Raw genomic sequence first — 14989 nt, forward strand, 5'->3', positions numbered from 1 at the left:
CACATAATCACATAATTTGCCAAAATAAAGCAAGGGAAATAAAAAGCTTACACTCAAATTTTAGGATAGGGGTTTAGGCTATTTCTATGCTCTCAAGTAACACTATGAATCGTGTCTACAAGTAGCGGTTCCAAACATTCATTTTTTGCGTTTTCGCCTAATTGTTGGAAGCCTAAACTAGCTTTTCATTGCCTTTATCTCTACTCGTTTAAGGTCCTAACGATACCGAAGTTTCAGCAAGGTAAATCACACAACAACACAAATAACAATCAACTGAAGACTCACTTCAAACAATCAAACACAAGCTTAAGCTAAATTCTCATGTAATTGAAACATTCAACATAGCAAACTTGAATTCCAAATATCTTAGTCTATACTTATTTTTTTTTGCCTAAAATAAATTCCATTCATCTAATTATTCGCCTACGACATATTCTTAACCTTTAAACTACACAAAACTACCCAATTCATGGTATCAAAATTTTCAACATATTGTTGGCAATTTTCATGAAAATTTATTAAAACGTTTGAAATATTCAACGAAAATTTAAAGAAAGTTTAGAAACCTTTCAATCATGTCAAAAATAATTGAAAAAAAACTTTGAGACCATGTTTTTATTCAAAATCCTGAAATCCACCATTAACGACCTAATTTTTGGCTTTTATTTGAAACATGTGATTTAATGGCTAAAAACTCTATTTAAAAGACTAGATAACATTAAAAACAAATAGAAAAATGATTTTTTACCTTTAGTAGAAGAAAAACGAGTTTTTGGTTGAGAACTTGGAAAACGCACAAGCTTGGGAGATGACAAAATCTATGGTGTTTTGGGTATTTTTCTTGAAGTTCTATGGAGTTTTAATGATTGGGTGATGATAAACAAAAGGAATAAAGTTTGGGAATCAAAATTTAATGAAAGGAGCTTTTGAAGAGCAAGGGATGACAGAGCAAAACAAAGAAAAAGAAGTTAACGTAGCTTTAATATAGATGGATAGGAAAATAAGGTATTTTAAAACTTTGGTATAATTGTTTTATAACTACTACTAATTTGAACCCTTTTACAAATCAGTCCTTATTTTAAAATTGAAAGTATTTTCAACCTTATTTTCAAAAATTGTTTTAATTTTCAAAAAGCCATAGACAAAAACAATTTTGAATTACCACAATTCAAAATTTTTGAACCCATTATGAGCTACAATTCCTAATTTACCTTCAAAACTTCTAGACCCAATTTTGGGGTGTGACATAGATCATGCATGTCAAGTTTGATGTAAATTGAAAATTTCTAACCATTTTTTTATGTAAAAAAAAAACATAACTTTTGAATATGTATTAGTATATAGAGTATTTTAGATCGATATGAAATGTTTATATGATAGAGATATCAGATCGATTTAAAATTTTATATGCATGAAAAGTACAATTATATTGATAATTTCAACAGTTGGATTGCTAAATATTAATCATATAAATAGTTATGAAAGTGTACAAAACTAGTTTAGTTTTTACACTATGTAAGTAAATCCCTCCCATATATATACGAGTATTCAATTTCTCAAATTCCTTTGAATACTTTTTTTCGATTTTGTAGAGAGTTTCAATCTTCAAAATATTCTCTTCGAGCTTCAAATATGAACATTTGAACATTTTTTGAATGGTTTTGAGATAACCTCCTTTTATAATGCTAATCAATCAAAACAAAGTTTTTATGGATATGGTTTCTCCAAAAGAAAGTTAAAAAAACCTTATTTTTTTATTAATTATTATATATTTATTAATTTAATTTAATCATAGATAAGATAATTCTTAGGGAATATCATTTATTATTTATCTCTTGATTAATTTAATTTGATTAGAGATAAGTCAATTATTAAAAAGTATGTGTAACACCCTAAACTCGGCCTAGGAGTTTAGACCGAATTCCAGTTGTAACATTGATCACTGAAGTGATCGTATAAATTTTTTTTACAAAACAATTAACATGTCGAATCGTAAAATTAATCGTTTAAAATCCAATCAATAAAATTTCAGTTAAAGTAGTATATTTAAGTGGGATAAAAACGAATAAAACATAAATCATAATTTATACCACAGTTTCATAAAACCTTACATTTCAAAACTGAAAAACAAAGTAGGAACCGAAAATGCAAACTAATAGTTTATTCCCCATTGAGACTATCTAAGACCTCCGCGTACTGAGCCCAGTGCCAGAGAACAGAAAAGGTACCTGAAAGGGAAACACTAAGAGGGGGTGAACTACTCGAGCTTAGTGTGAGTTTGAAACAAGACAAGAGACAGAATTACAAATTTCAAATCAGTAACGCATCATATTTTCAAACACTCACAGAGTAAAAAATACATACCTGGAACTAGTGTCCCAACCGTACTTAACAATCAGAGCACAACAAGTTCACACAAGAGTCTCAGCACGAATGCTATTCAGACAAACATATTACAGAGAACGAATCTTACAATCAAAACTCGTAGACAGATGTGGATGAAATGCAGTCAAGTGATAAAACCCACCCATCCAGCCAACACACCTCTTCGGCCCTCGATCACACCCCAAAAGAGCTATTAAAGCTCATCCAACCAATCACACCAATTAGGACCTTGAAAGGTCCATCCAACCCTACACACCACAAATGTGGACTAAGCCACTCAAATAATAATACACAGCAAGGCTAGCATATATACTGTACAATGCAATACGGTAGTCCGCTATACAGACGAGTTGCAGTTAAACTACCAGACCAAATAATAGTACGCAGCAAAGCTGACGCACATGTTGTACAGTGCAAAAAATCATTGTACGAGTAAATTGCAGTAGAATTGCTAGATCAGATCAAAATCAGACTCCCTTCTCTTCACAAACCCACCTAAAATCCTTAACTTTATGCAAGTGTATGCAGGCACACAAATTCAGAGAATAGAGACACTTACACAGTCAGTCAGATAGAACAGATATGCAACACACCCCACATACCAGATTCAAAACCATACATCACACATAATCATCACATATATTAAGTTTTGAACACCCTCACTAAACTTAGCTAAAGGTCGAAGCATACGCAAACACATGTTCAGAACAGAAATGCACACAGAACTAATATAAGAGTCTGAAAACCACACGCTTGTGTGCTCTGGCCTTGTAGTTTAGCCTAGGCCGTGTGAAAAAGGGCACACGGCCGTGTGACTGAGGCACACACCCATTTGAAGTGAGGCACATGGTTGTGTGACTAAGGCACACGTCCGTGTGGACCAAGGACATGGCTGTGGAGATAGGCTGTGTAACTCTCTACCCATTTGCACTAAATTTGAGTACAGGGCTGACACGACCGTGTGAGGTCTCACATGCCAATGTGCCCACCAAACACGGCTGTGTGTCCAAAACACACATCCGTGTAGGATCCCAAAATCCCTAAATTAGCCACAAGGTCGTGTGGCACCAAATTACTCAAACCTTAATTCCTAAACTCACACGCCCATGTGCCTAGGGGACACAGCCGTGTAAAAATTGACTAATTTCCCCAAATCTGTCACATGGCTGTATGGTGCCCAAAATAGCCCGAAAACCCTAATTCTTATTTCCACACAATCGTGTGATCCAACACACGCCCGTGTAGCCACGGAAACACCGCAAAATAACCTGCAAATCAAGCTTCGTCGGTCACTAAATCGACCCTTAATCGTTGGGACTCAGAAACACACTAACCAGAACGGTTTCCATGTTATTCAACGGTACTATTGAACCTCGACAACCAATTTCTCGGAAGACACCAACATTGCCACATTCTGTCAAAAGCCATTTTACGATTCACAAATAAAAAGAGTAGTTTCAAAACCCCCACCTATTTTGATAATCGAAAACATCCCGATGCCGACTCAATGAAAAAGAAAACGAAGCTCTGCCAAAATCACCACACCACCGATTCAAAAAGAAAGAAGCCAAGAAAAAAAAAGCCAAGAAGAAGAGAGAAAATAAAACATGAAAATAATAATAATAATTAATTAAACAATTAAAAAACCATATATTAAATTAAAACATAATAAAAGGCTCTTTAGAAATGCGCTCCCAAGACTTGAACCCAGAACCTTGAGATATAGTAGCACTCACCCAACCACCAGACCAGCAGGCCCATTCTGCCACTTAAACGCACTACTAAACACAATAGCGCACCCTTCTCATAGACCCTAACCACAAAACCCAAAAACTTTTAGCCCCAAAATTTGGGGTGTTACATTATGATTTTTTTATAGTGTCAAAAAATTTAGTTCTTGACTTATTTTTTAATTAATTTAATTAAATAAAAACAATAATGATATGCTATGAAATAAGATGTCCTCACCATCACACATGATTAAGGTGATTAAAACTTGATTTGATTCGAGAAAATTGAAGTTTTTTGAATTTTGTTATGAATATTTTATTAGGTGGATGTCCATCAAGATTTAGATAAGTTTTGATATACTTTAAATTCTAATAGTCATTAAAAGTAGAGTTCTACTCCATTTATATTTCTTTTGTCTATAAATATAGACTTTGGGGAAGCATTTCCGATTGATCAATAAAATACACTCTCTCTTTACTCTCACATTCTCTTTGTTCTATATTCTCTGTCTTTTATTTTATAACACGTTATTAACATGATTCTCTTTTATTTTATAATACGATAACTCCAAATCTATTGCTCAAGTTTTTGTCGGTTGCCTTTTAAAGTTATTGCAATTCAGTCTTCAAATGAGGCTTGCACACTATGGGGAATCATTATCCAAAAAACAATATATAATTATTATGTGGGAGATGACAATGATGTTAAAGATCTTTAGGTATATGTTACTATAGTTTATTTATTATATCATGTTTACTATAATTGGAGACTAATCATGACAACATGAATAGATAGATTCTTATTTGAAATTCAAGTATGTTTGCAATGATGATTATAAAATAAAGAATCAATGGAGGCATTTAGAACCTATCCTACTAGATTTGTTACATTTCCCGAAGTGAATGCAAACATAAAGAAAATAAAAGACATACTCATGGACCAATAAAAGTGGAAACATAGTAATAAATAAGAGAAAAATTAGAATTATCAAGATAACTCTTCAAAGGGTAAAGATAACTTATGTTATCAATGTGATGTGAAAGATTATTAGCCATGTATGTGGCATCTACCCAAATATTTTGTTTCTGTTAATATTCTTTGAGGAAGGATATGAGAATATAATAATGAATTCTATCATTAGAGATAGAAAATGTAACACCTGAAACCCGGCCTAGACGTTATGACCGAATCTAGGAATGTTACAAAGAATGGTTTTGAATTCACTCTTATGATGTTAAAAACCTCATATAATTTATTACTAAAAGAGTCCAAATTTTAGGAAAATATATTATCATGCTCTTTAATGAAGCCATCAATTGTTTGTCGTTTTAAGTAAAATAGAAATTTGTAACAGAAGTTTAAAAGTCATTTTATTTTGAAAACCGAGTTTGTGATCTCAAAAGCGTTTGTTTACGTAAAATAGTTGTTTTCGTAAATTGTTTTGTCAAACGTCACAGGAAAAAAATCAAAACACATCCAAGCCTAAAAATCAACAACAAAACTAAAAGAAAACCAAAAGTCCAGAGAGTCCCATATTTATAAAACTCTAAAAAAAACCAAAAAATTTAATAAACTATTAAGTAAAAACAATTCACGAACTAATGGTCACCACTGAGTCTCCGTCACACCGACCTGCCTATGCTTGAGAATTACCTAAACAGAACAGATAAACAGACTTGAGTTTTCAAAATCTCAGTGTATAACTCAACGGAAACATACATACATACTCAGATTTCTCACATAACAGAATAGATATAGATATAAGTGCTTGATAGAATTAGATTATCTCAGAATCATAAAAATATGCAAATTCATATCTCATCCTCTACACACCAACTCTAACCATTCCAACACACCACGTGGGGTATAAAACACTCAACCAGCCCTACACACCACATAGTGTCCGTACGAAACTTATCAAAATAAGTTGTAGCCATGCTGCCAGTATATTGGCTAAATGTCTCCTCACAAAATACTTCTTCCACATATACATATCCTACACCATACATAGATGCAGATAACAGAATAACATATATGTCTAAACTAACATGTCTCACATGCTCATATATATATTACATATGTTAATACATAACAATCAAATCATACATATTGTATTTCATCATACTCAAACCAATCTAACAGAGTAGCAGATTTCAAGCTTTAGGGTTTTGTTTTGCCCTTACCGACCCTACGGAAGGCCCACAGTCGATCAGAACGACATGTGCGACCTTAGAGAAAAATTTTGAATTTTAGGCCCATTTGCTTGTGTGGCTTGCCCGTATAGGCCCACACGCCCGTATGGCCCTGCCTATGTGGCCCACATAGCCTAGCCCACAGCCCACACGACTGTGTGGCTTACCCGTGTAGGCCTACACGCCCGAATTGGCCTAGGTCGTGTGACCCACACGACCTCACACACACCCATCACACGGCCGTGTGTCACATACGGCCTACCACACAACTGGGCACATGCTTGTATGGTGTCGGTAGGCCAGATTTTTGGCTTTTTTCGATTAATGTTTTCTCACATTTTCGATACAGACATGGTTCAATTTTGATGCTACAACAATCCTGAGACCTCCGAAACCTAAGAACAGTATCCCAAACACCATTTTAGTAATTAATTTACGAATTCAAACAAGGATTTGATCACGATTAAAGCCTCTCAAAATCGAACTACGCGCAATACACTTACCACCAATGAGCAAAAACCACTCAACACTCAATTTGTTGAAAGAGCACCAAACATATCTTGATTTTCCCCTATTCGAACATTAAGATGAACACTAATGATATGTTCTCATTACAAAAGTAACTAGAAATTCCCAAAACACACAAATAATGAATTGCCCAACAATATACCTATTCTGAACGAATCCAAGAAGGCAAATGGACAACATCACCACCACAACACAATTGATCAAAGTCAATAAAGATAGGTAGAAAAAGCCAAAAAGGAGGCGAAATCAAAGGCAGAAGAAAAATATCAAAAAGAGAGGAAAAAGAGAAAAGAAAAAAAATGTGGAAAAAGAGAACATCAGAAATGGGAGGAATTTTTGGGAAAATTAAAATTTAAAAATAAAAATTAAAACAACCAAAATCCCAACTCCCCACTAACCAACCTATCCCACTAAAACCGATATCAGATTCTCATCCAACAACCTCAGAGTTTTAGTTCCACCGAACCTTTATCACACAACCAAAGCAAAAATTATCATCCACGCTCACATGTGGATTTGAGCACGAGACTTTAGGATAAGCTAACACCTTACCACTTAACTAGCAGGCTTATTCTGATATGAGTTGACCAAAAATAAAATATAAGCCCAACCATTGAAGATAATGCTAGGATAAAAAAATAGCATAATTCTAAAAGTGAAACTTGAATCCAAGACCTCAAACACACAATCAGCACACTTAGTCACTAAAGCAGATACTCATTTATAACAAAATTCACAAAAAAAAAGTTAAATAATTTAGGGCATTACAGAAAATATTTATCTTATTTAGTATTGAAACAAACAAATATTATTCCAATATTTGATAGTAAAAAAATTAGTTGAAAGCTCCAGAAGAGCTAATATATCAATATCTAAAAAGCATAAAATTTGTTATGGTTAATGCATTAGTTTTAAAAGATATCATTATAATGGATATCATATTGAGATTGTGAATGAAGAAAATATTATATTTCATATGAATCACTATTGCTATAAATATCTCTATTGAAAGGATGAAAAAAGGGAAGGATTGAGTTATTGATTACTCTTGTTATTAAATTGAATTGACTGTGACTATCTTTTGATCTTCTTTTGTCATCATCTCCATTAAGGGGTTGAAAGTAAAATATTTGACTGTGAAAAATGTACTTATGAGCAATAGAATATGGTAATTCTATCTAAAACTTGTTATGTTTGGACGCACCTGAAGTTGCAAGATTTTTTTTTTAAACTATGAGTATAACTCTATATATTTAGAATAAGTTCTCAATTAAAATTACGAGAAAAAATATTACTAATGAGAACTTGCAAAAGATAAAAATTATATATGAAAATTCATTGGTTATGTACCTATTGTATACCTGGAAAAAAAATCTACTCTCAAGGTTGGCTATTAATAGATTTTGATGGGATTCAAAGTCTACTACTGGAGTTTAATTTGCTTACTTCTTGATAAAATCATCAAGACTCAATGCAGAAAAAAGGTACATATTTAAATATTAAATTGGCTTGATATTTTGTTTAAATATTTGAGATGACTTTCTTTTTAAGTTTTGATTACATGAGTTACATACTATTTTAAGCATCTAATTTGTTCATGAAAATGAATATTAACTGATTTATTTATGTAGCTATAGTAGATTTTATAATTACATAATATATTTGATTAAAACATATCTAGTATGCAAATTTGTGTTAATAAACCAATGAATTTTATGGTTATTCGGATTTGATTTAGTTCAAAGAATTGTTAAAGGTAGTAGTTCATACGTTTTATTTCATGTGTTAATTATTTAGAGAAATGACATGAGCAATTGTGAGTGAAAAGTTCTATGAGCATGAATGGTTGGATTTTAATTTAAATTTCATGCATGTTCATGATGATGGTTATGAAAGAAAAAATTGCTAGTTTTTCATTATGTCACATTTTAATGTTTGAGATGTGATTTGTATTGATATATGTAATTTGGGCTTGTTTCTATACATGACTTAGGCAGTTATTCTTGGTAGTTAATTGATTATGCAAAAATCTTGTTAAAAGGGCTTTAAAAGTATTTTGAATTGATATCATATCTCTTTGTGGCTAAACAAAATAAATTTTATATCATATCTTTTTATGGCTAGACAAAATAAAGTTATCTGTTCCACCAGTTCTGCTTCATTCCCTGAAGTGAATGTAGCAATACATAACAATTATGAAAATTTAACTTATTGTCATTATTAACAAATAGATAAGAAGAATATGGATGATTCAAAATGTTGCCAAATGTTTATTCTTAGTACATAATGCTCAATGATTTATACTAATTTATCATTCAATGAAGTAGATGATATCTATATAATCTTATTGGTAAGAAATATGATATATGCTTACATTATTGTCTGAATTACTTTTTGTGCATTCCTTAAAATGAATGTCTACAATAACTATAATAAATTCTATAATTATTATTTTTGTACATTTGAAGATTTTGGCATATTCCCTAAAGCGAATATTGCATATAATTGTTTGGAAATTATATTTATTTTGTTGAGTTAGTGGCATTATAGACTTCACATTACTTTAGACATTTCCAGTAGTAAATGTCACAATAGTACTTATATGTGGATACAAAGTAAAAGGAATGACAGTAAACGTATCAATTTGTCACAATTTATATTGATATTATTAGTACAATTGAAATAAATGTTAAAGTAAACTAGAAGTTTACTGATACAAATACATTTACTACTTGGCGTGACCAGTTAGACCATCTTGGATCATATATGATACGGAAATTAATTGAGAATTCATATGAAAATTCATTAAAAAACCAGAAGATTCTTTAATTTCAAGAATTCTCATTTGTTGCTTGTTCTCAATGAAAATTGATTATTAGAAACTCATTAGCTAAAGTTAAGATTTAATGTCTTTAATTTCTGAAATGAATATGGCTCCATTCATCCACCATGTTGATGGTTTTGATATTATATGATTTTTGTAGATGCATCTGTGAAATAATTACATATGTGTTATCAACTTACAACCTGTCATTTCAAGATTGCTTGTTTAAACAATTAATTTCAAATTACGCAATTAAGACAATTCATCTTGCTAATAGTGATGAGTTTATATTTTAGTATTTTATCGATTGTTATATATGAGTTTGAATTTTTTTATAGAATGATCCAAAATACCTATTTATGTTTTTATAGAAGAATCATGATTAAAGTTTGCTATGATTATTGTTGAAACTTTTAAAGAGATCAAAATATATTTACCCCAAAATTTTCTCTCACTTATGACTTTAAAAAGAATAGTGATATAAATGCTTAGCAAATGCATTCAAATAGTCATTTGAAAAATTAATATTCAAGATTGAATACATAGAATATGAGAAAGTATGTGATGTTTTCATAAGGGAGAGTAAATACGCGCTGTACCATTTTCCCTTTAACTGAGGTTTTATCCCATTGGATTTTTTAGTAAGGTTTTTAATGATGCAGTATATTACGCTTATTATAGATATGTGTACTCTTTTTCCTTCACTGTGAATTTTTTTCTCACAAGTTAGTAAGGTTTTAACGAGACACATTATTTACAAATAGACATCCAAGGGGAAGTGTTATGAATATTTTATTAAGTGGATGTCCATCAAAATCTAGATAAGTTTTGATATACTTTAAATTCTAATAGTCATTAGAAGTAGAGTTCTATTCCATTTATATTTCTTATGTCTATGAATATAAAATGTAGAGAAGCATTGTAAATTATTTCGATTAATCAAGAAAATATGTTCTTTCTTTGCTCTCCTATTCTTTTTGTTCTTTATTTTCTGTCTTTGATTTTATAATAAATTTTGAATTAATCAAATCAAGTTATTTGATTTTTTCGAATAAACTTGAATCAGTAATTCGACTTTTTGAGTTCGAGTCGAGTTGAATTTTACAACTCAAATAATTTGAATAACTTGAATAAAAAATTAATATAAATACCGCTTGAGTCCCTAACAATTTAAAAAATATGCGAATTGGTCCCACTCAAAAAAATTAAGAGAAAAATCAAAACATTCTTCTAAAATTCAAATTATTTATAAAATATATTTTCCAAAATTTTATAAAAAAATAAATTTAAAATATTAAAAATATTAAAAATATATAAAATGCTAAATTATATTTTAAAGAATTCCATGATAATAAATTTGAAGCCTTAAACAAGTAAATTATCACATCAAAATTATCATATAATTATCTTGTTTTTTCTATTATTTTAGTCTAAAAGAATTTTCGTAAATAATATATATGTGATACATTTGTTCTTTAACTCGGACTTTAGTCATATTATCAACAAAATTTTAATATGATCGGTTTAATTTTTTTAATTTAACTCGAAAAAAATTATTTGACTCAGCTTGATTTTCCTTTCACTCTATTCGATATGAAAAGAAATTCAAATCAAGTTAAAATGATGAATAAGACTCATCAATTCGACTAGCTCAATTTTCTCTTTTGATTTGACTCATTTCAATCAAAGACTTGCCCCTAGACATGACAACTTGTTAGTGGCACGTGGTTACTTGTAATTATTTCGAAAATTTCTTCATCTGTAATGATGAGTACTTTTACAATTTCTAAAAATATTAATTGTATGTATAATTATAAAAACTTGCAAAACTAATAATTTTTAACTATCATAAATTTCTCCATTCTCTTTTAAGTAATTATAGTTTTTAATGTACTGAAATTAAATAATATAATACCTTGATTTAAAATTTTAATTTAATTAATCTTAAAAAGTATCCTAAAATTATTATTGAAGTAAAATCAATACGTTAGGAGACAATTAAACTGTTTTAGGTAAGGAAGAAGAAAATTGTGTGACACATGGGAATCATTGTCAACTTATTTGATTTCTTTACTATATAAATTGTTCACATATTATATCTTTAAGTAGCTGTCATAATAAAAACTGGTTTTTCACTTCATTGTTAAGCATATTCTTACAATATCTTGATTTTATACACAAATACATCATTTTTCTTTAGCAATTTTATTCTTATCCATCATAGATTTTATAAGTTCTACTTCATATTACTAAACATTGTTTTCATTAAGAAATTAATCCTTGTTGTCTTATTAATTATTTTTTCATCTGCCTTCCATTTTGAAAAAAAAGAAAAACAACAGTTGCCAAAGAGGTAATATATAATTTAATCTTTGAATTTATCTATTTGTGCTTTGTTGGATCTTAATTTTTGTTTTAGATTTATTTGGTTTTTTTAACTTATATTTTATCAATTAAGTTGATATATTTACATTAACAAAAAGGGATTATATGAAATTGATATGTCATATGTATTCCTTTCTAATAGTTTAATATCACATCAGTTTTTTTCTCTTAAATTTTAGTATTTTCCTCTTAAAAGAATCAAAATCCAATCGAAAATGTTAAAATTCAAGAGAAAATAACTAATTTGGTATTAAACTATTGAAAAATAATAAAAATGATGTGACATTTCAATTTCATCTAATTTTTTTTTTGCGTTAACAATGTTAACTTGTGTTGATGTGGTACCACTCGCCAATCTAGTAATGACATGTGGTAATCTCTTAAAATATCACGTGGCAAACATAAACATATTTATATAAATTAAAATTAAAATTAAAATTAAAATTTATATTTATATTTATTTTTTATATAGAGTTCTAAGAAACTATCACCTGACATATTGTTAACACAAAGTAGAGTTACTAATTTAATTAATAATTTACAAGTTTACCATACAACTAAGTTGAAAACAAAATTTAAAAAACTAACTAAACATAGACAAATTCTACGAAAAATTATATATTATCCAATTAGAAAAGAACATGGTTATGTCGACGAGGCTTCCACCTGAATTCCCAATTCATCTGCTCCATTTAGACTCTCCCATTTGTTCACTTTAAGTAAACCCATCCTTTGCCAGTTGCCAGTGCCACCATTTGAGATTGAGACACAGACGTTAACATTTCCTCTCCCGATCTCAAGTCAAACTTCATCGCCATTCTTCTTTAAAGCCTCCACCGAAAGAACAAAAGATCCTCTCAGTTTCTTCAGCTTAGTTTTAAATGGCTGCAACAGCAACAACTACCCAAACCCATCCTCCAAACCCTTTATTGAAAGCACCCAAAGGACCAACAAGATCAAAGCTTCTTTGTTTCTCTTTTGCTGCATATTCCAAAACCATAATTGACCATCTTAAATCCCTCCACATTCCAGTCTTTTTAGGCTTAACCGACCAAGAATTCTCCTCTATTGAATCAACTTTCCACTTCACTTTCCCTCCTGACCTTCGTTCTATCCTCCAAGAAGGCCTCCCCGTCCATCCTTCATTCCCCAACTGGCGATCCTCTTCTCCTCAGCAACTTAACATTCTCCTTAACCTTCCTTCCTTGTCTCTCTCCAGGAACATTAGGTTCCACAACTTTTGGTCGGATTCTTGGGGGTCTAAACCATCAAACACCAATGATGCTTTAGCTGTGGTTAAGGACTTGTTACGAAATGCCCCCCTTCTTGTTCCTGTATATAGAAACTGCTATATCCCTTCGACGCCAAACTTGTCGGGGAACCCTGTTTTTTACGTTGATACGGAGGAAATTAGAATCTTAAGCTTTGATATAACTAGGTTTTTTCAAGAACTTGAACTCTTGACGAGGAGTGGGGTTTCTAAGCCTTTCATGAGGAAGAAAGCCAATAGCGTTAATGTCAACGTTCCAGCTTGGGCGGCTACGGCGCCACGGAGGATTGAGTTTTGGACGGAAGTGGAGGAGAGAGGGAGGAGAACAGTGGCGCGTGGGGTCACGGGAGGGTGGTGGAATAGGGATGAGGTGGAGAGGGAGGGAGAGTCGAGGATAGGGGCATGTATGGAGGAAGTGTTTTGGCGATTAAGGGAGGGAGGGTGGAAGGAGGAGGAGGTGAGGGAGATGATGATGATGATTGACGGCTCTGATCATAACGAGAACAAGGAAATGAGCCGGACGCAATTGATGATGGACGGTGAGGATGCGGCGTGGCACGTGAGGGTTTTATCTGTCGTGTTATTACGTGCGGGATGGAGTAGGGAAGATGTGGTGTACTCGCTCGATCTCCATGATATTATTGATGATAACGACGATGATGAAAGCATGTAACTGAGGAGCACGGAACCTTTTCAGAACTCAACGTCCGAATAGCTGTCTCGTTTAGGATGATAATTTACTAAATTAATATCTATACGTTATATTAAAAAAAAAATTAGCTGTTTTTTCTTTAAAATGTTGTACACTTAAAAGATTAGGGTGTCTGATAAAATAATAAAATAACACTCATATATCTTTTAGTAATGTATAGAGATTAATTTTTAATAATAAAAATAGTTAAATTTTTAATAAAAAATTAATTTATTTTTTATTTATTTTGTAATATAATAATTAAAATAGAATATAATTCTTAATGCAGAAACCATAATATTTTTATTGAAAATAATGCTAATTTATCTGAATCATTTACGGCTATATAGTTTATAAATAACAATTTTATAAGCATAGATTTACATTTGCGACTTGTCATACATTTTTGTAATTTTTCTCGTAAATAATATTAACTATAAAACATTTAATTTATTTTGTTGCACCATGTGAAATAAGGAGACATATGTAAGGGTATGCATAGCCAATGCCTTTATACAAACAAGAATATATGGTAGACCCTTTTTATCTGCAAAAGTTGCAGAGTTTGATACATTGATGGGGGTTGAAGCGGTGAATTGGGGACCATTTGAAATGCGATGAGGAGAGTTTCATAGTTTTTGCTACCCTGTGTTCGTCATATAGATTTAATTCCATCATGCGTTTAAATAGCTAGAAATCCTATCAACATAAATATGTATAAAAATAATATAATAAATAATAAATAATAAATAATAAAAAATATTTCAAAATTAATTAAGAATAACATATTAAATATATATGAAATTAAAATTTAAAAAAATAGATTAAATTATTTATTATTGTATTATTATCAATTTTGAGTTAGTGTCAAATTAATTTGTATAAAAAATTAGATTATATTGTTAATTATTGATGAAAGTAATAAAGTTTAATAATAAAATTAAAATGTATATAAATATCAAAATAAAATTTTAGTTCAGTAG

At 30.7% G+C, this 14989-nt stretch overlaps 1 protein-coding gene across 1 annotated transcript; it reads left to right on the forward strand.

Annotated features, from left to right (window-relative positions):
- The first annotated feature begins 12531 nt into the window (after positions 1 to 12531).
- LOC107902069 (uncharacterized) lies at positions 12532 to 14232 on the forward strand. Its single transcript, XM_016828337.2, has one exon. It carries the CDS (start codon positions 12927 to 12929, stop codon positions 13986 to 13988), a length of 1062 nt encoding a protein of 353 aa, XP_016683826.1. The 5' UTR covers positions 12532 to 12926; the 3' UTR covers positions 13989 to 14232.
- Positions 14233 to 14989: the final 757 nt, after the last annotated feature.

This window comes from Gossypium hirsutum, chromosome A11, assembly GCF_007990345.1.
Source record: "Gossypium hirsutum isolate 1008001.06 chromosome A11, Gossypium_hirsutum_v2.1, whole genome shotgun sequence".
In the NCBI taxonomy this organism is placed as follows: Eukaryota; Viridiplantae; Streptophyta; class Magnoliopsida; order Malvales; family Malvaceae; genus Gossypium; species Gossypium hirsutum.

Bases quoted from the DNA above. Each gene is read 5' to 3' on its own strand.
- LOC107902069 (XM_016828337.2), top strand. From the start codon at position 12,927: ATGGCTGCAACAGCAACAACTACCCAAACCCATCCTCCAAACCCTTTA.